This window comes from Heloderma suspectum, chromosome 1 (assembly GCF_057233095.1).
Source record: "Heloderma suspectum isolate Gila_16-S chromosome 1, 16-S_ref, whole genome shotgun sequence".
NCBI classification, from domain to species: domain Eukaryota; kingdom Metazoa; phylum Chordata; class Lepidosauria; order Squamata; family Helodermatidae; genus Heloderma; species Heloderma suspectum.
Window position 1 is genome coordinate 7,681,504 of NC_139458.1, and position 27,595 is coordinate 7,709,098.

General features: G+C 53.0%; 1 protein-coding gene across 2 annotated transcripts in view; it reads left to right on the forward strand.

The window, feature by feature from the left end:
• Positions 1 to 376: 376 nt before the first annotated feature.
• NID2 (nidogen 2) overlaps positions 377 to 27,595 on the forward strand; it is a 69,265-nt gene continuing 42,046 nt past the window's right edge. The window contains exons 1-4 of one of the 2 annotated variants that reach the window (XM_084834882.1): positions 377 to 710; positions 3,616 to 3,921; positions 13,499 to 13,725; positions 18,760 to 19,484. In XM_084834882.1, the coding sequence (XP_084691008.1) occupies positions 492 to 710; positions 3,616 to 3,921; positions 13,499 to 13,725; positions 18,760 to 19,484 (1,477 nt within the window). In that variant the 5' untranslated portion in view covers positions 377 to 491. The remainder of the gene's footprint in view (positions 711 to 3,615; positions 3,922 to 13,498; positions 13,726 to 18,759; positions 19,485 to 27,595) is intronic. The other variant, XM_084834871.1, reaches the window with a different exon arrangement.

The window sequence follows — 27,595 nt, forward strand, 5'->3', positions numbered from 1 at the left end:
CCAGAAGCCTCTGCCAGCATGGCCAGCGGTCAGGAATGCTGGGAGTTGCAGTCCCAACGCTCTGGCGGTCTCCTTTCTGCCCACCCTTGCAGGGAACTGACAGGGCGATGAGCCCGCCGCTGTTCCAGGGCTGCAGGCGACACCCCTCGACGTGACCGTACCGGGAGCACCAGCACCCAGCTGTCGGGGGGGGGGGTGCTCTTGCCAGGCGGCCCGCTGCGGGAGAGCGGCCCGCGTGGGGCTGGCGGGGCGGGGCGGGGCCGAAGCAGCTGCGCCAGAGGAGCGCAGCTAACGAGATCCAGATGTTCGACGGGGGGCGCCGCTCTGGAGGGATTGGCCAGCGGCCGGGCCGCGGACAGCCAATGGCGGCGCGGGAAGGCGCCTCCGCCCCGCCCCGGCCAGGGCCAGCCGGGCACTTCGGGCTCGGGGCGGACTCGCTGCCTCCCGCACCAGCGCCGCCGCCGCCGCCGCCGCCGCCAGGGCAGGGAAGCATGCGAGGGCGCGGGCTGCTCGGCGGCGCTCCGCTGGCGCTGGCGCTGGCGCTGGCGCTGCTGCCGGGCTGGGCGGCCGCGCTGCCCCGGCCGCAGCTCTTCCCCTTCGGGGCCGCCCGCGGGGACCGGCAGCTGCCCGAAGGCGACGACGAGACCTCGGCGCCCGCGCCCCTGCCCAGCCCGCTGCGCTTCTACGAGGCCCGCTTCGGGCAGCTCTACGTAAGTGCGCCCGCAGCCCCGGGGTGCCCGCTCGCGGCGGGCCGCCGGCTGCCGCCCGCAGCCCGCCTCCCCCGACGGACGCGCCTCCGGACGTGTGGGGCGGCGGCCCCCGCCAGCCCCGGACAGCCAGGCCCGCGGGCAGGGGCGACGGGGCCGGGCTCGGCCCCTGGGCGCGCGCGGCGGAGGCCGCGGGCACCCCTGCACGGCGCTGCGGCGAGCCGGGGCCGGGCCGGGCCGCGCCCCGCAGACGGGCCCTGGTCCGGGCAGCTGTTTGCCCAAGGCGGCCTGGCGCCCCGCGGAGCGCTCTCGCCCTCCGGCGCGCCTCTCCCCTCTGGCGCGCCCCGGCCTGACCGAGGCCGTCGAACGCCCCGCAGCCCCTCGAGTCCGGGGCAGCTGCAGGGCGCCCGGGCTTCTCCCTCCGCCTCCGCCGCTGCGTCAAGCAGGATCAAGCCGACCTGCTTCTCCTCTGCCGGGGGCCGTTCGCTGCCCTCCCCGTTTTGCGGCCGAGGACGCGAGTCCGAGAGGCGGCAGCGTGTGCCCCGCGGCCGGGACAGATGTGGGCCCAGGGCTGAGCCGCGCCTCAGCGGGGTCAGGGAGCCTTCCCCGTTCACACCGTGAATGTGGGGGGTGGGGGTGCAGGCATTTATGCGCTTATTGATCTGTCATTTTTCAAACGAAGTGGCCTGAAGCAGGGTAGCTGCCTCTCTCAGCATTAGATCCTGAGGTCGATATGGAGGAATCAAAACACTGGCCTACCTTGCAGGGTTGTTAATAATAATACAGGCTTCCCTGATTTGAGAAGGCAGCTCCCTAGCAGCTGAACAGACTCTTCAATTACCCAGTGTTTTATCTTACCGGATTCCTTGTGTTTGTAAGCAGAGACTTGCACATTGGGTGATTGTGAATAGCGTATGAACATTCACACTTTCACATTTGGACAGCCTCCAGATGTGTTGGACTACAACTCCCAGCATGCCCCAGCTATTCAACGGTAGGAGCTGCTCGACAGTGGAACAGGCTGCTGTGGGAGGTGGCCGGCTCCCCCGTGCAGGAGGCATTTAAGCAGAGGACACGGCACTTGGGGATGCTGCCATTGTGTCTTGTTTTCTGGATCCTGCAGGGGGCTGGACTAGATAATCTCTGAGACGCTTTGGAGCTCTAACTTCCCCCCAAACTCTAAGAGCGATTGACCTCTCCAGTGGGGGCTGGGGGCTCCGATGTCAGTGGGGCGGTGAATCCGCTCTGGGTTTCAAGCCGAACCAGTTTCAGTCCGAACCAGTCAGAACTCTAAAGGAGCTCTCCAAGGTGCTCTGCCAGTTCTGACTGGTTTGGCTTGAAACCCAGAGCAGGTTCACCGCCCCACTGACATCAGAGCCACCAGCCTCCACTGGACCTCTCTTCTCCACAAATTTGTCGAGTCCCCTTTTAAAGCAGTTTAAGCTACTGCACAGAGGATCCTAGAACGGGTTTGAGAGCACGCTTTGGGTTCATGTGCAGCTCTGGTCTGCTGGGCCTCACCGTTGCCGTATGTCAGCGTTCTCCATCCAGGTGACCTCTAGATGTCTTGGATGATAAGCCTCACCTTCGCCAACCCTCAGTGCTATGGGCCATGTTGGCTGGGAATGAATGGGGCTGTAGTCCAGCACGTCTGGAAGGCACCAGACTGGGAACGACTGCCCTGTGTGAAGCGAGAGAGCGCTGTGGGGCACACCTGACACACCTTTGCAGCTGCACGTTGCAGGGGGGACACTGGTACTGGCGGGCAAGGAATCTTCTGGTAGCATTTCTCCATGGCTGCTGATCTGTTAAGTGAAGAGCTTTCTAATAACATCTTAGTTTGAATCCTGCTGCTCTAGATCCTGGGGTTGTGGTGGAGAGCGCGATGAAGTTGTCAGCCCAGCGTGCAGCCGCTGTGAAAAAGGCAAACTCCATGCTAGGCATAATTAGAAAAGGTACTGAGAATAAAACGGCCAATGTCATACTGCCCCTATGCAAATCTCTGGTGCGACCACACTTGGAACATTGTGTCCAGTTCTGATCACCACACCTAAAAAAGATATTGTAGAGCAGGAAAAAGTGCAGAAAAGGGCAACTAAAATGATTACGGGGCTGGAGCATCTCCCCTATGAGGGAAGGTTACAATGGCTGGGACTGTTAAGCTTGGAAAAAAGGAGGGTGAGGGGAGACATGATAGAGGTCTACAAAATCATGCCTGGTGTGGGGAATGTGGATAGGGTGACATTTTTCTCCCTCTCTCAAAATACTAGAGCCCAGGGTCATCCTGTGCAGCTGATCGGTGGGCGATTCAGGACAGATCAAAAGAAGGACTTCTTTACACAGCACATAGTTAACCTATGGAATTTGCTACCCCAGGATGTAGTGATGGCCACCAGTTTGGATGGCTTGAAAAGGAGGTTGCACAAATTCCGGGAGGAGAAGGCTATCAATGACTACTAGTCCTGATGGCTATGTGCTACCTGAAGTATCAGAGGCAGTATGCTCATGTACACCAGTTGCTGGGGAACATGGGCGGGAGGTTGCTGTTGCACTCATGCCCCGCTTGTGGGTTCCTGGTCGACAGCTGGCTGGCCGCTGTGTGAACAGAATGCTGGACTAGATGGGTCCTGGGTCTGAGCCAGTAGGGCTCTTCTTATGTTCTTATGTAGATCTGAATAGTTTTGACAGACATGGGGCTATGTGGTTCCTGATTGCTCATAGTTGCATTCAAGACCCCTTCTACCTTTATACTTAATGGCTCTTCAGCATTTAAAGTAACGCTCTCTCACAAGGTAGCAGCCTCCTCTCCAAGCGACGTTTCGTCGGTTCATTAGTCTCCCACTCCAGGTAGCGGTGTTTGCTGTTGGATCTCTTTTGCTCACTATGCTTTGATCTGGTTCCCTGACAGGTTGGGACCAACGGGGTCATTTCCACCCAGGACTTTCCCAGAGAGACCCAGTACGTGGATGATGATTTCCCCACGGACTTCCCTGTGGTGGCTCCTTTCCTGTCGGACATCGACACCAGTGGCGGGAGGGGCAAAATCTATTACCGCCTGGATGATTCCAGAGAGGTGCTGGATCGGACCGCCCAGCTTATCCAGGCTGGATTTCCCAGCGCCACTAACTTTGCCCCACGCCACGCCTTCATTGCTACCTGGGAGAACGTGGGGGCCTACGAAGAAGTCACCCGGAATGCGGAGCCGTCCAGACAGGTGAGGTGATGCTTTATGGCATCTGGACTGGTAATGATTCCCCCCCCCCCCATTGGCCAGGCTGCTAGGATCTTACGAAACATTAAAAAAATCAATAGGGGGGAAGAGTCAGTCATAGAATGCTGACAGCCTTTGCTGTTGTTGAGGGGGAAGTAGAAAGTTGATGTAGGTGAGAGAAAAACGTCACCTGGGATATTTGAACAGGGGTGTCTGTGTGCTCAGAACACAGAGGTTGACAGTGGGGGCAAGAGGGGGGGTGAGGTGGAAGGACCTCTGGCTCCCCCGTCAACTTGAAGGGTCAGGATGGGAGTCTGAATGGGAGATCTGAGGACAGAGATCTTTACTTTAAATTTAGGCTGTCTTTGCTTTCTGTTGCTGCTGCTCTGATATACCAGGCAGCAAAAGGAAGGGTTCCATGCAGAGTGGCTGCTCTTCCGTTGAGCTCTGCCCCATGCTTGGCACACAGAAGCTATGATGATCAAGGTGCCTTGTTTGACTGCAGAGGCAGAGGCTTTCTCGAATTCATTTAAGGTTTACGTTTGCCTGGAAGGATTATTTTGCATTGTGCAAGTATGGGATTATTGTGTGAGTATGGGTGCTGGAATCAGCTGAGGACCTCCAGCTCTCTTAAATAGTAAGCTTCTAGTCCTCATGGGGCTGCAAAGATAGCCTTGAAAGTGGGAAATCCCCAATGAAATCTCAGAACTGGGGAAGCAGGGCTGAGTAAGGTTACTAGAATCAGGAGCCACACTTTCAGTACTCTAGAGGGGTTGGCAGCATGGTGCCTGCAGGCACTCATGAGCCCCTGGGCACCTTTCTTGTCACCCACAAAGGTGCCCTGCTCCTCCCGCTTAAAAAAATCAAAACGCACTTTTCTTGCCAGCAGCTAGGATTGCCGTGACAGAGGTTTCTGCTGGGGCTGGTGTATACTGTGCTGGGGCTCAGACCTCTGCCTTGTACTTGGTCTCTTGGGTAGGTTACTTGTCCTTCGTCACGCCTCCTGTGGCAGCCATGTGGTGGTGGTGCCCAGGAGAGTTTCTCAAATTGCCAGATGTACCCATGGCCCCAAAAGCTTGCCTACCTCTGGTCTAGAGAAGAGATGGGGTGGCACAAAGAGAGAGAAAGAGCTAGGCAGTCCCACAACACTGCAAACTCTGGCTGTATGGGGCTGTGGCCTTGCCTGCAATGGGCTCTGGCCCCACCCACCCTCAGCCGCAGCCCCCAGTGGACTATTCCCTGGGGGTCAGCGGCCCCTCATAGGAGAAAGGTTCCCACCCTTGGTTTAGAGGTCTGATTAGGTTGTGAGAGATCCTGGGTTCAGTTCCCAGATAAGTCCATGCACTAGGGTAAGGGAGGGGTCATACTGCTAGAATTTTAATGTAGAGGGTCCATAGATCTGTAGCAGGGCACATGCTTTACACGCGGAAGATTTCAGATCCCGTGCCTGCCTCTCCAGCCCCAAAGGATCAGGAACCAAATGATGGGGGAGCCACCACCAGTGAGAGTGCCCCAGCCTTTTTGGGCCGGTGGGCACATTTGGGATTTTGAGTGAGTGTTGTGGGCACACTCACAAAATGGCTGCCATGGTGGGCATCACCAGTCACAAAACACCCAATTCTGGGAAGGCCAGATGGACCCTGGGTCTAATCCAGCACCAGGGCTCTTCTCATGTTCTATGGAGGACAGGGGTGCAAAACCCGACCCCTGATCATTTCATGGTTTCCCAGCTTCTGTGCAGTTCCCCCCCCCATTCTAAAAGATTGAAATTGATCTGTACCCCACCTTTCTCCCAAGAGAAATGGCACTCAAGGCGGCTTACAATTGTAAATGAAAACGTGATTAACACAAGAATAAAACAAATGCATTAGAGCACAACTAAAAACACAACAATAACAGAATCAACACAGCACACAGCACACAGATCCGCTTACACGCCAAAGGCGTGCTTGAACAGAACGGCCTTTGCCTGCCAGCAGAAGGACAGCAGAGGGGGAGCTGGCCTCCCTCTCTCCCCTAAGACTTAATGACTGGTGCCAAGACCTTTAAGCTAAAATCTGCTGGCGTTTTTGCTATTTTGGCCCCGCCCCTTTGCATCTGGCCCCACCCGGTTCTGCCTTTGGCCCCACCCACTGATGGAATGCGTCCCCTGAGAGCTTCTGCAAAATGGAATTCGGCCCTCGGGCTGAAAGAAGTTCAGCATCCCTGTGGAAGGGGAGCCTGGACCTTCAGGAGTGGCGCAGAAGGCGGAATTTCACCAGATGTGGCTTTTCCCCTGCAGCAATGCAGTGCAGGGAGAAGCTTCTCCTGGGGGTGGAGCGTTGCCCTCTGTGCGGTTCTGGGCGGTGGGGGGCCCTCCCAGGTTCTGGAGCTGGTGATGCTGCCTCTCTTCTGAGGAAGCGAGGAGGGTTTGCTCCTTTCGGAAACTCTGACTGCTTCGTTAGCTGTGTTCACTTCGGTGTTTTGTTTTGTTCTGTTGGTGGGTGGAGGGGATTTTTCGCCACACGATTTGTTCGCCTGTCAGCAGAGAATGGCATGTTCTGGATTTTCCACAGTGGAAAGGAGATACTAATGAAATTCCTATAGCGGGGTGGGTGTGCGTTCCTTTTTCGTTTTGGAATTGACTCATCTGCATTAAAGCACGCACGCACGCATACACACACACACACACACACACGAACGCACGCACGCACGCACGCATGCACGCACACCAATCCTGTCTGTGGAAAGCTATCCCTGGTGTGCTGTAACGTTCTTTAAATGTGGGGGGACACGTGAAAGCAGCTGTCCCCAAGCTGGCTCCCTCCAGAGGGGTTGGACTACAACTCCCATCACCCCCAGCCAGCACAGCTGTCAGAAAGGTTTAGCCTTTGCATTGAAAACAGATACAACCGGGGGGCTGCACCTCCTGCCTCCCAGGATGAACGTCATCACAGGGGGGAGACCAACCTGGCCCTACACATCGGTCAGCAGTGTATTTGCTTTCCTTCCCCTCCTTCCTCCCAGTCCCTTTTCCTTTTGTGTCGTGTCTTTCAGGTTGTAAGCCCGAGGGCAGGGACTGTCTGAATATTCATCTTTGTCAGCCACTCTGGGAGGCTTTCTCGGCTGAACGGTGGGGTGAAAACACCCCAAATAAAAATAAGCCATAGATTAGCCTTCTTCAACCTTGTGCCCCCCCAGATGTGTTGCTCTGCAACTCCCATCATCCCCAGCTAGCGTGGCCACATACAACTGCAGCTACCACCCAGTCCGATAAAACATAGTCGGGGAAAGGCCAGAGTAAAGTAATGGGTTTTCAGGGCCTTTCTGAAAACCTGCAATGAGGGGGCCCGGTGGACCCCTGATGGCTACTTATTCCAGAGGTGTGGGGCCACTGCATATAAAGCCCTTACCTGTGTAGTCGCCCACCTCACTGCCCTCACAGGGGGGCAAGTGAGAAGGGGGGGCATATGAGAAAAAAGGATGAGAGAATCTTTTGATTTCAGAGTGCGGGCAAAGATGGGTGAAGGTGCTCTCTCAAGGTCCCAAGCCGTCTAAGGGCGCAGCCCTATCGATTGTGGGTTTGCTGCTCAGAAGCGTCTGATGTCAGAGGCTTCCGCATTGCCTGTGCCCTGCCAGGCTGGAGCCGGCAGCGTGGGAGGAGCGGTGGAGGCGATCTCCCTGTCCCCGTCCTCCGTCTTGGGCAATTTTGACTGGATGGGCTTTTCAGCCTGTCCAGTGAAGGTGCTTTGGAAGGGGAGGGAAGGAGGCTGGAGGAGGCTCAGGGTATTATTTATTTATTTATTTATTACTTTTATATCCCGCCTTTTTATCCTGTCTCCTATCTTGGCCACTCTGGTCTCCTCCCCGCCCCCCAAACCAGAAAGCCCCCTTTCCTCCCCCCCGCAGTAGCATTTCCAGCCTCAGAGGGTAGCTGGCGCGGTTCTTTCCATGCCGGCTGCTGGGGGTGGGGTGGGGGGCGGAATCTCCAACGTCCCGTTCCGAGGTCGGAATGGAGCTTCAGCTATTGGATGGTATAGAAACATAATGAATACATACTTCTTTCCCCAGGTAGTCTTATGGTCCCCGGGATGTTCCCCCCAGGGTCATAGGATTGCTCTGTAAGGCGTTAAAGGTCAAGACCAGCACGTGGATTGGTGCTTGGGAACAGACCAGCAGCTGGCGCAGGGTGGGCGCTATGTGGCTGGATCGCGTCGCCCCCGCCAGCGCGCAGTCGGCCATGTTCGTTGTGGGACTACGGAATTTGCTGCCAAGATGCAGTGGCAGCCACTGACGTGAATGGCTTTACAAGAGGATTAGCTGAGTTCCTGGAGGAGAAGGCTGTCGAGGGCTGCTCGTCACGACGGCTGCATAGCACCTCCAGGATCAGGGGCGGTGTGCCTGTGTACACCAGTTGCGGGCAAGCACGAGCAGAGGGGTGCTACTGCGCTCAAGCCCTGCTCATGGGCTTCCCACTGGGGCACCTAGTTTGCCACTGGGGGAGCACAACTGGACTGGATGGACCTTTGGTCTGATCCGGCACAGCCCTTCTGTGTTCTTGCGTGGCCAGTGGGCTGAGGGCCGCTGAGGGCCGAGGGCCGAGGGCCGCTGGGAGTCGCCCTCTGTGTCGCTCTTAGCAAGTGTTGCGCACGCGAAGTCCACTGAGCGTGGCTGAGGAACGAGCGCCGATCTGACTGCTGCAGATGCCCTTTGACCCTTGACCCCACCGTGCTCTTATCTGTCGGCTTCCCCATTTAGAGCGCTGTGTCAACTTGAGGCTTAATCATGTTCTGCTTTTGTGCGTTACCTCTGTTTTTTTCCATTTGCTGAGGGCATGATCTGGGGGAAAGTTCTCTGGAAGCCCCGTTGAAATGCCTGGCATACTACAGAAGAGCATGGGAGGAGAACCTCCCCAGCAGGGACCGTGCCCTAAAATGTTACCCTTGTTGCCATAAGCTAACACTTATGCTGGCACCCTCCAGAGGTGTTGGACTGCAACTTCCATCATCCCCAGCCAGCAAGGCTATGCTGGCTGGGGATGATGGGAGTTGCAGTCCTCCAGAGCGTGCCTGCTTAGGGGATGCTGCCCTAACATCACCACCCAGTGAAGACTGGAACCTGGGTCTCCCCGTCCTTGTCCAACACTTGGGCTCTACGCCCCACTGGCCCGGGATGTGCTGGCATTTTATTTGCAGTGATGATGCTGAGCCCGTGTGGTGTCATAGTTAGTGTGTTGGGCTGGGAATCAGGAGACCCGGGTTCTAGTCCCCTCTTGGCCAGAAAGCTCACTGGGTGATTTGGGCCAGCCACTGACTCTCAGCCTAACCTACCTCACTGGATTGTTGTTGTGAGGATAAGATGGAGAGGAAGGAGGAACCCCACTTTCTTGCAAAAGGAACAAAGGTGGCATATAAATGTAATAAAATTTAAATTTATTTTTTTAACCTGTTTTCATGTGCGCATTTTAAAGTTTTATTGTGAGCTGCGTTGCACAGGGTCTGTGCAGATGGAACAGTGGGATAAAAATAAATTTAGGACATTGGCAGCTGTCTTATATCACAACGACTTAGAGAAGGGTGGTATAAACACTTTGGCAGTGCATTAAGGCCACTTTACACGACTCTTGATGGCTATGTCAAATTCCAACTAAGTTGTGGCAAAGATTTTCCATCACTTATTTCATTATTATTCATTCATCCATTTCATTGATTACGTTTCTGTACCGCCCAATAGCCAAAGTACCCCGGGCAGTTTACACAGAAGAAAAATCTTTAAACCCCCCCAATATGGTACATAATATAAAAACCATTTATGCACAAACACAGAAACAGGCAGTACACGTGCACACACGTATCTAAAACACTTTTAACAATCAACAATAAAACATCCGAGACCAGATTTGAAAACCTGATCATCTGCTGCCAAGTGCCTGAGAGTCAGGGAACCTGAATGAATAAATGAATGAATATATAGCGTTAAGAATATAGCAGTGTCAATGTGCAATGCACATCACAAGTTAGAAGAGGGCAGGTTATCTTAGCCTTTCCCCAAGCTGGTTCCCTCCAGATGTGCTGGACTGTGACTCCTGGGATTCCCAGCCAGCATGGCATGCTGGCTGGGAATTATGGGGGTTGCAGTCCAGCACATCTGGAGGGAGCCAGCTTGGGGGAAGGCTGCTGTAAGGAAACCCTTTGGCTTTAGCGGCAGCACGCCCAACTCTCTCCCTTCTCCCACCCTCACTGTGTCTGCCTAGGTTTTCAGCGAGGACCCACGCTTCCTTCCCAGGCTGTTCCTCCTCAGCCTCAAACCAAATTAGCTTTGTTTACACAGCTCGGCTGCTGTCCCTGGGGCTCAGTCCAGGAGATGTCTGTGTGTGCGTGTCCTTTGACAACAAACGCGCCTTTATATCTGGCAGGAATGACAAGTGGCTGCCACCGGAAAATGCACAGAAACTGGAAGCCATCTCCCGCCCCCCCAAATCCCTGCTTGCCGCTGGAAGCAAATGCTCAAGGCTTGCGGTCATCTTTCCATGACTTTATATAGCCTGTTCCTGCTTGAAAAGGGGGCATGAATGGAGCTCTATCAGCATTATTTCCTAGGAGAGCCTTCCCTGCTGCCTGGGGATGATGGGGCTTGTGGTCCAGTTTGAGGGTGGCTGCAATAACCTGTCCCTTTGCACTTGGGAAAATGCCTTGTGCATTGATGGCACATTATGGTCATCATTCTATGAAATATTGTAATGGAGAATTTCTGCCACACCTTTGTTGAAATCTGACACGGCCATCAAGAGTCACATTAAGTTGCCTCAGGGGCTGAATCATCCTACAAGCTGAATGTTGCCCAACTTGAAATAAAGGGGTGATGCATATAGTGACGGGGAAATGGGATGGATGGAGTGTAAAAATCAGCAAAGCATGAAGAGGTCAGCAGAGAAAGGCAATTCGTCTTGCAGAGCGTAAGGAGAGAAGAATAAGATTTAAGAATTAGGCAGAATAAAGAAGGGTGCCTCTGAGCACCTGTGGAGCGTTGCTTGCTCATCTAATTACACAGGCGTTTGGGCTAAGGCCTTTGAAATCCAGGGGACAGGCTTGGAACCCACAGCTTCCCCCTTTGGGGGGCATTGAGCATTCCAGCTCTGAAGCTCCTTTTGGCCTGGGTGGCGCCTGTAGCAAGAATTGAAGTCTCTCTCGTCTTTCCCGGGGTGTGTGTGTGTGTGGAATCATCAAATAGAGCAAAATAATCCCCCTGCTGGTGAAAGAAGAGGCAAGACCAAAAGCCAGGAAGATAAAACAGGAGGGAGGAAAGATAAATGGGAGCAAGCTGAGAGGTTTCATAAGTTCTTGAGCAAGAGGAGGCTTGGGAAAGGAGGAGCGGGAGAAATGGAATCAGCCTTTCCGAGAGGGTAACTGTGGAGACCTCACTGCTCCTTAAGTGGAGCTTTTACATTTTATTTTATTTTCGGTATTATTATACTGCCCAGTAAGAGACATGCTCCATTAATAGAGCTCTGCAGCAATGACCACACAGTGCTCTGGGAATGTAGGACTCTGTTTTCCGTGCATGGGGAACCCTCGGTCCTGTGTGCCACGTTAGGCCTGCGTAGCCTCCCCATCCAGCCCACAGAGGTCCTGGTAGAGGATCCTCCCACAAACTAAAAGCCTACAACCCCCAGAGAAGGGTGCTCTGATCTGGCGGTGGAGGAAGAGAACATCACTTTCTCCATGGCAAGATCGCTGCTTTCTCTGTGCCCTTTTCCTCATGCACAGAGAGCCATCTGGCAATGGAGAAAGAGATCGGTCCCTTTCTCCATGGCTGGATTGCTCTCTCTTCTGCTCTGTGCATGGTGCACGTGTGTCTGTGGGTGCAGGTCCATGGGGCATATGGATGAGACCGTGGGATGTGGGCCCACTCATTTTCAGTTGTGCCACACTCTGTTGGAATGGAATGCTCTCAGGATGCCCTGACAGCTCTCAGGGCAAAAAAGATTCCCCAGCCCAGCTGTATTCTGTGTGTTTCCAGGGCTGGTAGTGTAGGACTCTGTGATCTGTGTGTCCTTAGGGCTGCCGTGAGAGCACAGCATTGGAACTCTGGCACAGAATTCACCATCTTGAGATACCTAACTTTTTTTTAACTGAATTTTCTGGGCATTAAATCCTGGGTTGTGTGTGCATGTTGGGAACATTGGAAACTGCCTCATACTGTGTGAGACGCTTGGTCCACCTAGCCCAATGTTGTTGACACTGACTGGCAGCAGCGGCTCTCCAGGGTTTCAGGCAGTTTTTCCTATCCCTACCTGGAGAAGCCGGGGATTGAACCTGGGACCTTCTGTGTGCAAAGCAGGGGCTCTGCTACTGAGCTACAGCCCGTCCTCATATGAGTAGACATTCCCCATACTTTTTTCACATGAGTAGACATCGGCCATACAATTGTAAGCATATCTTTGCACCCATGAGGACTAGAAATGTGAGTTTTAAATTTTTCATATGAAAGCTTGAGATTCCTGAGGACTCGGTGACCTGCTTTTACTGCACTTCTGTGGAACCCCCAATATACATACTTAAGGACCAGAAACTTGGATTTTTAAAAAAAATATTATCTGCTTAAAAGTGTATAGACAATGCTTTTTGTTGTTGTTCAGTCGTTCAGTCGTGTCCGACTCTTCGTGACCCCATGGACCATCGCACGCCAGGCCTTCCTGTCCTGCGCTCTCTCCCGGAGCGTGCTCAAGTCCATATTCATTGCATCGGCGATGCTATCCAGCCATCTCCTGTAAGAAGCCATAAGAAGGCTAAAAATCATTTCCAGTAGTTGGGGTTAGGGGCTTCAGTGTCACACATTGCTCCTTGCCCAGGGATGAGCAAAACCAGAAAAATTATACAAAGTAATACAAAATGGCAGACGAAATTGCACGGAAAAAGAGCTGAAGGCTCCTCCTCCCTCAGCTGTTGCTACCAGCAGCCGTTCCAGCAGGCTGTATGGAGGGAGACCAGGGCCTTCCTTCCACCAGCCCTACTGGAAAACGTAACTTTTCCCCCTCTTCCCTTCCCTTCCCTTCCCTTCCCTTCCCTCCCCTTCCCTTCCCTTCCCTCCCCTTCCCTCCCCTTTCCTTTTTCCTTGCATGTCATGCCTTGTTAGATGGTATGTCTGTGGGCGGAGACTGTCTTGTTTAAGCGATCATATGTAAGGCACTCTGGGAGCTTTTTTGGCAGAGGATACTTGAAATAAATAAATAAATTGCTTAATTGACACAGGGCACAAAATTTCACTTTTTATTTTTTTCCTGAATGGCGCGTTCAAGAGGCTTTATGAACTTTATCTCAGCAAATCTTCACAACAACCTGTAAAGTAGGCCACTGCTATTATCCCCATATTACAAAGGCAGGGCTGAGGCTGACAGCATCTAAGATCACCGGTTGAGTTCATGGTAGATGGGAGACCTGAACCCGGCACAAGCTTGTAAGCCCTGCACCGCCTCCACTTGCCGCTTTGTGACTTGGTCTTGATTTGGGTCTTAGTTACCCTAATCATGGTCATGGCTCTGTCTTCGAAGCCATGAGTTCTGATCCCTGCATTTTCCCTTTGTGTTGATTTGCTTCTGCAGCGTAACACCTTCCAGGCAGTCTTAGCCTACAGCCATTTGGATGCCTACGCCCTCTTCCTGTATCCCGACGATGGGATCCAGTTCTTTGGAACGCGGCCGAAGGAATCGTACAATGTCCACTTGGAGCTCCCGGCCCGCGTAGGCTTCAGCAGAGGGGACTATCAACGGCGGGAAGGGCCGTACCACAGCGTAACGAGCAGCGAGCAGTCCGTCAAAAACCTCTACCAGTAAGTAGCTGCCATGCGGTGAAGGACTCTGGCCTAACTCATTGCAGGTTGTGGAATCCAGCTTTTCCGGGTGCAGAAGTTAGACCGAAATCTGACTTTAAAAAATGTTGTGCAGCCCAGATGTCCCCCTTGTACTTTTCAGGCCCAACAAGCATACCTACCTGCTTCATCAGAGATTGGAAAGCAGCGTGGATGTGATGTCAGATGTTGACTTGAACGTTGTTTGCATAAGGCAGCTGTTTCATTAGATAATGCCGTCTATGCTGGGAAATGTGTGCATTTTGTTTTTTTAGAGATTGGGTTCAAAGAGAGGCCAACGTTGTGTGGAAAACCTGTGGAAACATCCTTCCCAGATGGTGGTGGAGGTGGTAGCAGTGGGGACGTTGTTGCAAATGGTTAGGAGGAAGTACTTGCCAATGTCACTGTCTTGACGGATGATTTCCTACAGTTGACCTGGTCACGTTGTTGTTGCAGCATGGACAGGCTGTGGCCCTACGAGCTGCCGGGCTTAGAGGATGCCCTTCAGAATGGAAACAGATCCAAGCAGGCAGGCTGGAGAGTCTCCTCTTCAGGTGCCTGCCGCTTCTGTATCAACTTGTTTCCTCCAAGTCTGATTGGGGTGAAGGAGTTTGTGTGTGTGTGTGACAGGAAATATTCTGGGTTGCATGAAAGCAGCTATTGTTTCAAGTCAGTGGTGCTCTGATATCCTAACTTCAGGGAGCCCCTTCCATACTGACTCCTCTGCTGAGGAACTCTGGCCTGCCCCAGAGGATTCTGGGGCATGTGCATTGGTACATTCAGTTCTGGGCAGCACATGTTAAGAAGGGCTTTTACAAACTGGAGCGTGTCCAGAGAAGAGCAGCCATGATGGTTAGCGGTCTGGAAACCAAGTCCTATGAGGAACGGTTGAAAGAACTGGGTATGTTTCGTCTGGAGATGAAAAGATTAAGTGGAGACATGATAGCGGTCTTCAAATATTTGAGGGGCTGTTATGCAGAAGATGGAGCAGACTTAGGCTGGGTTCACACAACATAAGCCAGGGTATGGGTTGAGTGTGGGTTGCTGTTCAACCATGGGTGGTTGTGTTGTGTGAACTCAGCCAGGCTAACAAACCATGGTTTGTTAACCATGGATCACTCATGAAGAGAGCCCATGGTTTGTTGTGGGGTTGTGAACTTGGGTTGTTTGTGGTTCACAAACCATGGCTTGTTAGTGTGGCTGGATTCACACAACACAACAATCCACGATTCAGCAACAAGTCACGGTTCAATGACAACCCACACTCAACCCGTATTCTGGCTTGTTGTGTTGGGTGAACCAGGGCTTATACTCTTTTGCTCCAGAGGGCAGGACTTTGCCATTTGGCATCTGCCTCCAAGCCCGAGAGGGGTCCGGCTATGTCTTGAGTGGAAGGGCTGGCGGCGGTCTCCCTGAGTGCCTGGGATCCCCTTGACTTGCCTCGGGGCACCTCGACGCAGGCAGCCCCTCCGCGACCTTCAGCTTGAGGGATTTCAGGTTCTTCTCCTAGAGGAGTCCTTCAGAGGGGGCATAACAGGGAGTCACGTCCATGTTCTGTACTGAGTCAAGCATAGGGTTAGCCCCAGATTATTATTTTGGAGGAGGACTGAGAGGGGCAGATCACTCCAGGTGCGGAAGGAGCGCAGCAGAAGATCTCATTAAGAGCCCCCAGAAATGCTTCCTCTCCCCAGGGTCAAAGGTAGGCATGGCTGGCCACCTGCCCAGGGCCCACTCCCTAGCAGGGGCCCACCCCCAGTGGAGTTGCTGCTCCTCTTCGCCATTGCATCCAGCTTGTTTGCCTTCCTCTTGCTCTGGCCCAGACAAGGGAGGTGGTGAGGAGGCGGTGCAGGAGATGCCCTGGCCTGCGTGCTCCCTGCTCTCTCTGCCCGTCAAGCAAGCGAGCGCTGGTGCTGATGAGACAGAGGATGAGGAGCCAGAGCAGCTGGTGACCATGGCAGTGAGAAGGGGGGCTCACCGAGGGAGGGGGCCCAGGGAGCATGTCCTGCCCCAGGGCCCTCACCAAACTGGAGCCAGCAATGCCCAGACCCACTCCCGAAATGGACATTTCTTCCAGCCGTGAGCCTTCCCAGCTGCTTAGGGTGGCATTAGAGAGTCTGGGGATTGAGGGGGGGGATGGATTTAGACATTTAACTGAAACACAACCAACACAAGAAGTCGAGCTTGTAAAAGGAGCAGCTGCTGCTTCCAGTTCCTGCTGTTCTCAGATGCCAGCTGTTCTCTGGCTCGGAGCTGCCCCACACGAGAGAGGCCAAGAGGGATGCGGCAAGGAAAAGGCTGTGGAGCACAGGGGCTGCTTGTCCGGTTTCCCGATCCCCCCAGCGCACACGCTCAGGCAATCTGACACTGGACACCCAAACCAGTGAGATTTCTTCATTGCAGGGAATCCCACGGCAAAAGCTTAATGGTTACGCTCTTCAGAAATCATACTGCTGGTGGTCAGTAGCTGTAGGCTCTATGTAATTCCAGAACAGTCCAAAGCTAAACATGACCACCGTGACTGAGATCCTCAGCATGGTTTCTCCGTTGCCATCTCCACGGTTCTGAACACAAGGGAAGGCACTCTGGATTCCTCCAGATTTTGGAGGAGGCGGAATCCAGAGTCCCTGACAGCGCTAAACCAGCTTTTGAAAGAGACGCTATTTGCTTCGATATGCTGGGGGCCTGCAGCTGAGTATTTGGACAGCTATTTTGTGAGTTGAATTTTGTTTTGTACAATGAACACCGAAGCAGCAGCAGTTATGAATGCTACATCTGAGCTTCCTTCCCATTCCTCGTTTCACGTCCTGTCATGTCATCTTATCTACTCAGCTGCTTATTCCAGATCAGGATAGGGAACTCCAGCTGTCCTCGACTTTTCTGCATCCCTGCTCACACCAGTGGTTCGTGCTGTCCCACGCCCCAGGCCTCTTTCCTGGCTCCTGGCTTTCCTGACTTCCCAAACACCTGATCTCCCTGGACGCCTCTGCGACACCCAGCTGCTGCTCTCCTTCGGCCCTTTGTGATGTTTCCTGCCCCGTCCATGTTCTCATTGCTTCCTTTTCCTTGGTTTCTTCCTCCCTCGGCTGATCTGCTCTTCTCTGATGTGGCTCAATGTGTATAGAATCATAGAATAGTAGGGTTGGAAGGGGCCTACAAGGCCATCGAGTCCAACCCCCTGCTCAGTGCAGAAGTCCAAGTCAGAGCATCCCTGACAGATGGCTGTTCAGCCTCATCTTGAATGCCTCCAGCGTGGGAGAGCCCACCACCTCCCTAGGGAATTGGTTCCATTGTTGTATTGCTCTAACAGTCAGGAAGTTTTTCCTGATGTTCAGCCGGAATCGAGCTTCCTGTCACTTGAGCCCATTATTCCGTGTCCTGCGCTCTGGGATGATGGAGAAGAGATCCTGGCCTTCCTCTCTGTGACAACCTTTCAAGTACTTGAAGAGCACTATCCTATCTCCCCTCAGTCTTCTCTTCTCAAGGCTAAACATACCCAGTTCTTTCAGTCTCTCTTCATAGGGCTTTATTTCCAGTCCCCTGATCATCTTTGTTGCCCTCCTCTGAACCCTCTCCAGTTTGTCTGCATCCTTCTTAAAGTGTGGTGCCCAGAACTGGACACAGTATTCCAGTTGAAGCCTAACCAGTGCTGAGTAGAGGGGAACTAGTACTTCACGTGAGATTTGGAAGCTATGCTTCTCTTAATGCAGCCCAAAAGAGCATTTGCCTTTTTTGCAGCCACATCACATTGTTGGCTCATATTCAGCTTGTGATCGATAACAATTCCAAGATCCTTCTCGCTTGTAGCATTGTTGAGCCATGTATCCCCCATCTTGTAACTGTGCAGATGCTGGGTTTAAGTAGCCAGTGAAAAATCTCTCCCCCTGACCAGGATCCATGTGGCTTCTGAAGTGCAGGGTTGTTTGAGCATATGGCTGGTCCATTTCACATGGTGACTTTATCAGGGCCGCTGCCGTTGCAGTTAACCACGTGATCTGGGCTACCTGTGGGATTTTCCACTGGTTATCACGCCAGGGCAATAACGTATGAGAGCAGGCAGTTCTTGAGAACTCCCCAGTCCCAAGCCAAAAAGGGATTTATAGGTTGTCATAATCCCCCTTTCCCCTCCTACTCCCTGTTCCCTTGTGCATCATGCTTTATTAGCAGAACCCACAATTTTATAATCTGTGTCTCAGTTTTGTATTGCCCTGTACAGAAGCGCCATCTGAATGATAGTTTAAGAAGCCTTCGTTAAAGGCAGCATGTCACTGAAGACCCCTTGCAGGGGAACAGCAGCAGGAGGGGCTATTTTGCTCATGGCTAGTCTGGGCTTCCCAGGGGCATCTGGGTGGCCACAGTGGGAAACAGAATGCTGGACTAGACAGGCCTTTGGTCTGATCCAGTCACGGACCTCCTCTGATGCCTCTTCTGCATTTGCTCACAACTATCCCTTGTTAATCTTTTGTCCCTAGCTGTCTTCGTCCACTGCCAAAATTTAGACGATTGTAAACTCCTTGGGGCAGGGCTCTGCTTTCCCCACTTAGGTACGTTACTTTGTGAAGTTCCATGGAATCTGAATTAGTGACACTGTATTATTAATTCATTCATTATTAATTCATTACATTTATTATTATGTTTATATCCCACCTTTTTCACCTTGCAAGGAATCCAGGGGTGCTTACATAGTCCTCCTTTTCTTCATTTTATCCACACAACAACCCTGTGAGGTAGCTTAGGCTGAGAGGCAGTGACTGGCCCAAAGTCACTCAGTGATGGCAGTGGGGTGGTGAACCCATTCTGGGTTTCAGTCAGGACCAGTCAGAAATCTAAAGGAGCTCTCCGAGGTGCAAAGCACTCCTTTGGAGTTCTGACTAGTTCTGATTCAAACCCAGAGCAGATTCACTGCCCACTGACATCGGAGCCACCGGCCTCCACTGTTTTTTTTTTTTTTTTAATGTGAAAGGTGGTTGCCACTCAGTAGCCACCGCAGGTTTAACCCTTATTTCCTTCTTAATTTAGGGCAAGCAACGTGGGGATCCCTGGTGTGTGGGTCTTCCATATTGGCAGTGCCGCCCCACTGGACAGCGTGATGCCAGCCACGCTTGGCAAGAGCCCCCCGCCTTCTCCAAGAACGCCGGAGAGCGGCTCTGTTGATCACAACATCCTGGAGGCTGAATACCCCGATTCCAACCTTGAGTACGGAGACTCTTTCTATGATGGGACTGAGGACGACTTTGAGTACTTGCCCATTGCACCCACCGAGCCAGTGCCTGGCCCGGAAGTGAGACCCGGCAGCTCGTTCGACCCCGATGACCAACTTGGTTACAACGAGCCAAGGCAGTCCGGTGCCCAGCTGGATCTGGAGCGGGGGTCCCCCTTGCACTATCCGGCCTCGAGCCTTCTGCCGCCTTACCCTGACTTGGATTCCATCCTCCTGTACCCAGTGGAGGAAGTGCCGTCCGCAGCATCTTCTGTATCAGAAGACAGCGCTCCAACCCCGTCCTTGCCGTTGGTTTACGAGAGTCCGATTGAGGCGGTCACGGCCATCCTGCTGAGGCGGCCAGGCCACGAGGGTGCCTTGCCCCCCCAGGAAGAAGATAGGGGTGCCCCTTCGGAAATGGAAAGCTTTCCTGTCTACCCAGAGGGTGAGGCTGTCCTGGAAAGCTTCCCAGAAAATGCCCCTCCTTTCAGCCACCGGAGACGGGTCGTAGGTGTAGACGAGGACATCAGTTTTAACCCAGATGGTAAGTCTCCGAGACTTCTTAACATGCTAGACCTCATTCTCTGAACCACAGTCGTTGGAAACTCCTTAGGCAGCTAAATTAATAATTGCATGTATCCCACCCCATAGAGTCCTATGAATAAACCCTTTGCAACCCAGGAACAGAGGAAGCTGCCTTATCCTGGGTCCATCTAGCCCAGTACTGTCGACACTGACTGGCAGCAGCGGCTCTCCGGGGCTTCAGGCAGGATTCCTTCCTAGCCCTGCCTGGAGATGCCACTGGGGATCGAACCTGGGACCTTTTGCATGCCAAGCACGGGCTCTACCGCTGAGCCATGGCTCACTTTGCTTCTTAGCGAATTGTGCTCCAGACTATTGATAGGTACATTTTTTCCACACCGGCAGTGAGACCTTCTGCTGCCCGCAAGGAGATGTTCCACAGTTAGCATGTGGTTTACTGTTCGTAGTTGGGACGGCAACTGCGGGAGCCCCATCCACAGGGAAGCAGGGTTTCTAGTGGCCATCGTGCTACCCCTCCCCCCACCCTGTTTGAACTGGGCCATATTCGGGGTCAGAGAAGTTACACTAATTAGCGGAGACAGTATTAACTAGAGCCAGTGTAGTGTAGTGGTGAGAGTGACGGACTGGGAGCCGGGAGATCCGGGTTCTAGTCCCCACTCGGCCATGGAAGCTCACTGGGTGACTTTGGGCCAGTCACGGACTCTCAGCCCAGCCTACCTCACAGGGTTGTTGTTGTGAGGATACAACGGTGAGGAGGAGGATAATGTCAGCCGCCTTGGGTTCCTTGCGAGAGGGAGAAAGGCGGGGTATAAATGCAATAAATAAATAAATAAATAAATAAAATTAACTAGCTGGCCCTGGCACCACAACATCTGGTGATTGACGGGAGCGCATGAGTGCACATGCATGTAGATTGAAAGTATGCGCATGTGTGCTAATGGGATAACAGAGGAGGCTGCATGTTCAGACGCGGGCTAGAGCTGCATCTGCGGCCTGTCACGTGGCGGTGAAGGCAGCAAAGAAGGGATACGATGCTGCCTCCATCGCGTCTGCAGAGTGCTGCCCCAGGAGGCTGTTCCAAGTGGTCCGGAGCCTGGTCGGTCCTGTGGCTCCGGAACCACTGGAGCATTCTAAGGCCTCCTGTGAGGCCTTGGCAAGGCACTTTGCAGATAAAATTGACCGGATTAGGTGTGTTACTCCGCACGCTGTGGATACAGTTAGTGAGCAGGAGGCGCCTGTGGCAAACCGGTTTTGTGGGATCGGTTCCAGCTTCTTCCTCCTGATGAAGTGGACAAGGTGCTTTCATCTGTACGGCCGACCACCTGCTTACTTGATCCTTGCCCATCTTGGCTCATTATGGGCTGCAGAGAGAGACTGGGTGAGGGGATCAAGGCGGTGGTGAACGCCTCCCTTGAGGAGGGAGTGATGCCATCAGCCCTCAAGGAGGCAGTGATAAGACCGCTCTTAAAGAAGCCCTCCTTGGATCCTCAAGTTCTGAACAACTTTCACCCAGTCTCAAATCTGCCACTTTTGGGCAAGGTGATTGAGCGGGTGGTGGCGGTGCAGTTGAAGGCACACTTGGAAGAAACTGATTATCTAGACCCATTTCAGTCGGGCTTCAGGCTTCGGCATGGGACAGAAACGGCCTTGGTCGCCTTGGTAGATGATATGAGGGGGGCTCTGGATAGGGGTGAATGCTCCTTCCTTGTTCTCCTCGACCTCTCAGCGGCTTTCGATACCGTTGACCACGGTATCCTCCTGGACCGCCTGGAGGGGCTGGGCATTGGAGACACCGTATTGCGGTGGTTCCGGTCCTTCCTCTCCGACAGGTACCAGAGGGTAGCACTGGGAGAGGAGGTTTCGGACCCGTGGCCACTTACTTGTGGGGTGCCACAGGGTTCCATCCTCTCCCCGATGCTATTTAACATCTATGTGAAGCCGCTGGGGGCTATCATCAGGAGGTTTGGGGTGCAGTGTCATCAATATGCGGATGACACTCAGCTCTACCTCTCGTTTAAATCTTCACCAAGGTTGGACGTAGAATCCCTGTCCAAATGTCTGGAGACGGTGAGTGGCTGGATGGGGAGGAATAGGCTGAAGCTGAACCCTGACAAGACCGAGGTACTTTTGGTGGGAGACAAGAGGAGGCTGAGGGATGTTGACCTGGTGTTGAATGGGGTATGGCTACCCTTGAAAGACCAGGTCTGCAGCCTGGGGGTCATTTTGGACTCCCAGCTGTCCATGGAGGCTCAGGTGTCAGCTGTGAGCCGGACAGCGCTGTATCAACTCCATCTGATACGGCGGCTGCGCCCCTTCCTTCCTGACCATCTGCTGCCATTGGTAGTACATGCCCTGGCCTCCTCTCGTTTAGACTACTGTAATGCGCTCTACATGGGGTTACCCTTGAAGACGGTTCGGAAACTGCAGCTGGTACAGAACGCGGCGGCTTGCCTGATTAAAGGCAGCCGCCAGCGAGATCACATCACTCCAGTGCTGAAGGAGTTGCACTGGTTACCAGTTGTTTTCCGGGCAGCCGTGCTGGTGGCCTTCCCAGAGGAGAAGCAGCTAGCCTGCCCAAGCTGGAAACAGAATGCTGGGTGAGAGGGACCTCTGTTGTGTTCCATTAAGGCTCTCCTTATGATATGAAAGATGAAATGACAAGTCTAGAAAGCCAGACCAACACGAAACAGGAGTGGAGTCGAGTAACAGGGCAGGGAAAGAAAAGGTTCTGTGCGCATGTTCAGAAGTGCTCTGTCCTTTCAAGACACAAACAGTCCCGTCAAGCTCTATCCATGCTGACTCATCTTATCCCGGAAACCCATAAGGAAATTAGCTTGGTGTGCTGTGCTTTGGAGTTGCTCCTCTAGTCCTGAATCAGGAGAGGAGATTGAAGTGTGTGTGTGTGTGTATGTGTGTGTGGAGTGGAGAGTCATTTCTTTGCCTGGTGCCCTCCAGCTGTGTTGGACTACAACCCCCAGTATCTGGGGGATGCTGGGAGTTGTAGTCCAACACACCTGGAGGACGCCAGGTTGGGGAAGGCAACTTTGAATGATTTCAGGAGGAGTGTGTGTGTGGAGGCTGAACAATTAAAATCAGGGACGAGCCGAATTTTATAATGAGCTGGCTTGTTTGCTGAAACGCATCCATTCGTAATGCTCACCGTTGTGGCAAGCCTGGGTCACTGTACTACAAATTTGCTCTTAAGTTTGGAATGCATTTTGGGCTTCGGAGCATGTGCAGTCTGCATCCAAATGGTGCCCCCTTGAATGAGCCAGTGCTGCTTCCGCTGCAGCTCTGGTGCCACGAGGAAGAGCGGGGGGACTCAGGTGCCGTTTGTCTTTCTCCTCCGTGTCGGTGACAACAGCGAGTAAACATTACGTAGACAGGCCACATGGAAGCAGCCGGTCAGGAAGGGGATACAGGATGTGGTGACGCATGACATCAAGCCATGCTGTGGGGTTACAAGCCACAGCTCCCGTGTGGCCCTTCGATATTGCGCATGCGCACACGCGCGCGTAGGATGAGATTTTGTGTGCAAGGAGAACTCTCGTCTGAGCGAACATGGGTGAATTAATTGCTTTCTGGGGAAATAACACATTCGCTCAGGGCATGGTAATGATGCTGAACATGAACTGGATGTTCCCTGCCAGTCACGGATTGTGGGGAGGCCACTCTAGATCCTGGCACCATGGGGGAGGGAGGGACGCTGTTTACCCGCTCCCGAATGTGCACTCTGGGATTTTTTCTTTGGGCCTCTTCAACTCTTGTCATTTCCGGAGAGAAAATACACAGAAAGACCCTCTCTCATGTACTTGACCATTTACGTGCCCTCAAACGTGGGCAAGTGAGACGGGCCTCTTTTACTGATCTTAAAGCATGGGCAGGTGGAAACAGCTGAAGGTGGCCCTTCAAGTAATTTGGTCCCAAACCATGCCAGGCTTTAAAGGCCAGAACCAGCTGTTCAGATTGGGCTTGGCAATGCACCAGTATAAGTGCAGGATAGGCAATATAGCTGGGGCAATATCGGTGCCATAGGATCTGGCTGCCTTGACCACCCCAACACTCAGGTGCCTTTGGTAGCATCCATCAACACAGGTTTGTGGAACCCTTGCTGCTACTGTGTACTGGTGCATTTGGGTTTAGCCGTCTGCCGTTGGGTCCAGCCAAGGTACACACTTGGCCTAGCCTGATAAAGGGCAAAAGGGCTCAGTAAGCCAACTGGGTTTTTACTATTTACCTGAGTCTGAAGCCCCCCGCAGGGGTGTGGGGAATGGGCGGTTCTCAAGCTCCCAGCAGGCTAGAGCAGGAGAGGCATTTCAACCTTTTGGAATGGGGGAGAAATTGTGCAAAAGGTGGGGAACAGCCCAACCACTGGCAGGCAGGGGAAAGGGGGCGAGGCCAGGGGAAGTGGGCATGGCCTCCTGGGGAACCCTGGAGGCCAGATTGGGAACCCAGGTGGACTGCATTTGGCCCACGGGCCTCAGGTTCAACACCCCTGCTCTAAAGCAACTAGTACAATAAAATTCCACAAAAGCATTAAAAAGTATAAACATCACAGAAATAGCAGTTAAAAAAAATCTCCAGAGCCCACGACAATACTAGAACTAGCTGTAAAATGTGCTGGAATCCCTGGAATGCAGCGTTTTCCTTCTTTTTATAAAAAACTTTGCCTGGCGCCAAAAAGCCATCCGGGTTGGCTTCGGCCAGCTTCTCTGGGGGAGGAGTTCCAACTGGGATGGCCGTGTGCTGCCTTGCTTCCAGCAGTGGGCTTCCAAGGAAGGAGGGAAGGGGGAGAAGACGACCCCTCAAATTAGCCTGGGTCAAGCTCCTTTGGACCTTCTAGGGAATGACTGGCACTTTTGACTCATGCTTGGAAATGGACCAGCATCCTGAGCGGCTGCTTCAGCGCCTGAGAGATGTTTTTCCCTAGAGCCTGTTCCAGTGACTCACCCTTGCAGCTGGATTCTGCTCTGCTTGGCGTTCCAGTGTTGTGCATGTAGGCGAGGCAACTTCATTTGAACATGGGAAGGAGCCTGGGGAAGGAGGACCAGCCAGCAGCTGCACCAGGTGGATCCTGAGCCTGGGCCTGTTTCTGCCCCCGCCCACAGGTACTTAAGGCGGGGCTGCCAGAGGCAGCGCCTTAGCATGCTCCTCGTCATCGCGCCAAGTGCGACGCTAAGTGCGCACTTAGCGTCACACTTGGAGTCGCGTAGGATCTGAAGATCTACCCACCTGCCTCTCCAGAGACACCAGCAGCCACAATACCAGCAGCAAATAGCAGCAGTGGAGGGCAGCAGCTTTAAAGACAAGGGGAAGGGGCAAAAGTGGACTATCTGCTCCTTCTTAGCTGCTGTTCTCTTTTATCTCTTTTATATTCTTTTAAACTGTTGTGCATTTTATATCCTAACATTTTAATATGTGCCTGGGAGGACTGTTGGGCAACTCAGGGGGTGGGGGAGGTGCCACCATAACTGTGGTCACGGGCAGGGGAAGGTATGGCGTTGGGGGATTAACAGGCCAGCTGAGGAGAAGAGGGGCTAGACACCTTACAGCTGTCCCCTCTTCTGGTTCTTCCCCCAACTTGATGGTTCCTGGCAGCCTTACCAGTCTGCCTTCGGGTCTGGTGGTGCTGCTGCTGAATGCCAGGTCGGCCCAAAATAAGACCTCCCTCATCCATGACTTGATTGTGGATGAGGGGGCTGACCTGGCATGTATTACTGAGACCTGGGTGGGGGAACTGGGAGGGGTCACTCTCTCCCAGCTGGTGCTCCTGTCGAAGCCGAGGTCGCTCTGTGGAATGCAGAGATGACATGGGCGGTTGACACGATCGCGCCCAAGCGCCCTCTCCCTCTGAGCAGAGCCCGGCCAGCTCCTTGGTATATACCTGAGCTGAGGGCAATGAAGCAAGAGGGGAGACGGCTAGAACGCAGGTGGAGGAAAACTCGTGCTGAGTCTGAGCGAACACAGGTAAGAGCCCATTATCGAGCCTACTCTGTGGCGGTAAGGGTGGCAAAGAGGCAGTTCTTTTCCACCAGCATTGCATGTTCTCAGTATCGCCCAGCGGAGCTTTTCCGAGTGGTTCGCAGCCTGTTACATTCTGGGCCAGGGAGAGAGACGGTGGAACCCTCGGTAGCACGCTGTGACGAGTTTGCACGGCACTTTGAGGATAAAGTCACTCAGATTCGTCATGAATTGGACACCACCATTAATGCAGTTCCATTGGTAGAGGCGTTCAGAGCACCGTCTGGTCCAGTTTTATTGGATGAGTTTCAGTTACTGAGGCCTGAGGATGCGGACAAGGTGCTTGGCCAAGTCCGATCGACCACTTGTGTGCTTGACCCTTGCCCTTCATGGCTTATTAAATCAAACAAGGAGGGGTTGTCTGGCTGGGTCCAGGAGGTTGTAAATTCCTCCTTGAGAGAGGGAGTGGTGCCTGCCGCTTTAAAAGAGGCAGTAATTAGGCCACTCCTGAAAAAGCCTAACCTTGACCCAGAGGATGTTAACAATTATAGGCCAGTGGCCAACATCCCCTTCCTGGGCAAGGTGCTTGAGCGGGTGGTTGTAGGACAGCTCCAGGCACTGTTGAATGAAACTGATTATCTAGATCCATTTCAATCGGGCTTCAGGCCTGGTTTTGGAACAGAAACTGCCTTGGTCGCCCTGTGGGATGACCTCTGCCGGGAGAGGGACAGGGGGAGTGCGACCCTGTTGATTCTCCTGGACCTCTCAGTGGCTTTCGATACCATCGACCATGGTATCCTTCTGGATAGGTTGTCTGGGTTGGGAGTTGGAGGCACTGCACTACAGTGGTTCCGCTCCTACTTGGATGGCCGATTCCAGAAGGTGGTGCTGGGGGATTATTGCTCTGTGCCATGGAAATTGTGCCATGGGGTTCCACAGGGCTCTATTTTATCCCCCATGCTGTTTAACATCTACATGAAACCTCTGGGGGAGGTTATCCGGAGGTGTGGGCTGAGGTGCCATCAATATGCGGATGACACCCAGCTCTACCTCTCTTTCTCATCAAAACCAGGTGAGGCAGTGGCTGTTCTGAAACAATGCCTGGGCACGGTAATGGACTGGATGAGGGCTAATAAACTGAAACTCAATCCAGACAAGACGGAGGTACTGTTAGTGGGTGGTTTGTCTGCCCAGCTAGGTGATATTCAACCTGTTCTGGAGGGGGTTGCACTCCCCCTAAAGGATCAGGTTCGTAGTTTGGGGGTGCTCTTGGATCCAGAACTGTCACTTGAGGCACAGGTGAACTCAGTGGCACGGAGCACTTTTTATCAGCTTAGGCTGGTATACCAACTACGCCCTTATCTGGACAGAGATAGCCTAGCTACAGTTATCCATGCTCTGATAACTTCTCGTCTGGATTACTGCAATGCGTTATACGTGGGGCTGCCTTTGAAAACGGTCCGGAAACTTCAGCTGGTCCAAAATAGGGCAGCAAGATTGTTAACAGGGACTGGCCTGCGAGCTCATATTACGCCAGTACTTTTCCAGCTGCACTGGCTGCCAGTCCATTTCCGGGCCCGATTCAAAGTGCTGGTGTTAACATTTAAAGCCCTTAACGGCTTGGGGCCAGGTTATCTGAAGGATCGCCTCCTCCCATATATGCCTGCCCGGACCTTAAGATCATCCTCAGCGGCCCTTCTCCGTGAGCCCCTGCCAAAGGAAGTGAGGCGGGTGGCTACTAGGAGGAGGGCTTTTTCTGTTGTGGCACCCCGGCTCTGGAATGAGCTCTCTAGTGAGGTTCGCCTGGCGCCTACATTGTACTCCTTTCGGCGCCAGGTGAAGACCTTTTTATTTTCCCAGGCATTTTAGCATTTTAGCTTTCTAAATTTTTATCTTTGCTGTTTTAAATCTGTATTTTAAACTCCTGTACTGCTGCTAGGTTTTATTGTGGTTGTATTGTTATATTGTGGTTTTAATGTTCTATATATTTTAAATTGTTTTATTGTGTGTTGTTTGGTTTTAATTTTTGTGAACCGCCCAGAGAGCTTCGGCTGTTGGGTGGTATAGAAATGAAATAAATAAATAAATAAATAAATAAATAAATGACACCAGCTAGATGGGGCACCGGCCTGGTGACCTCCAGATGTGCTG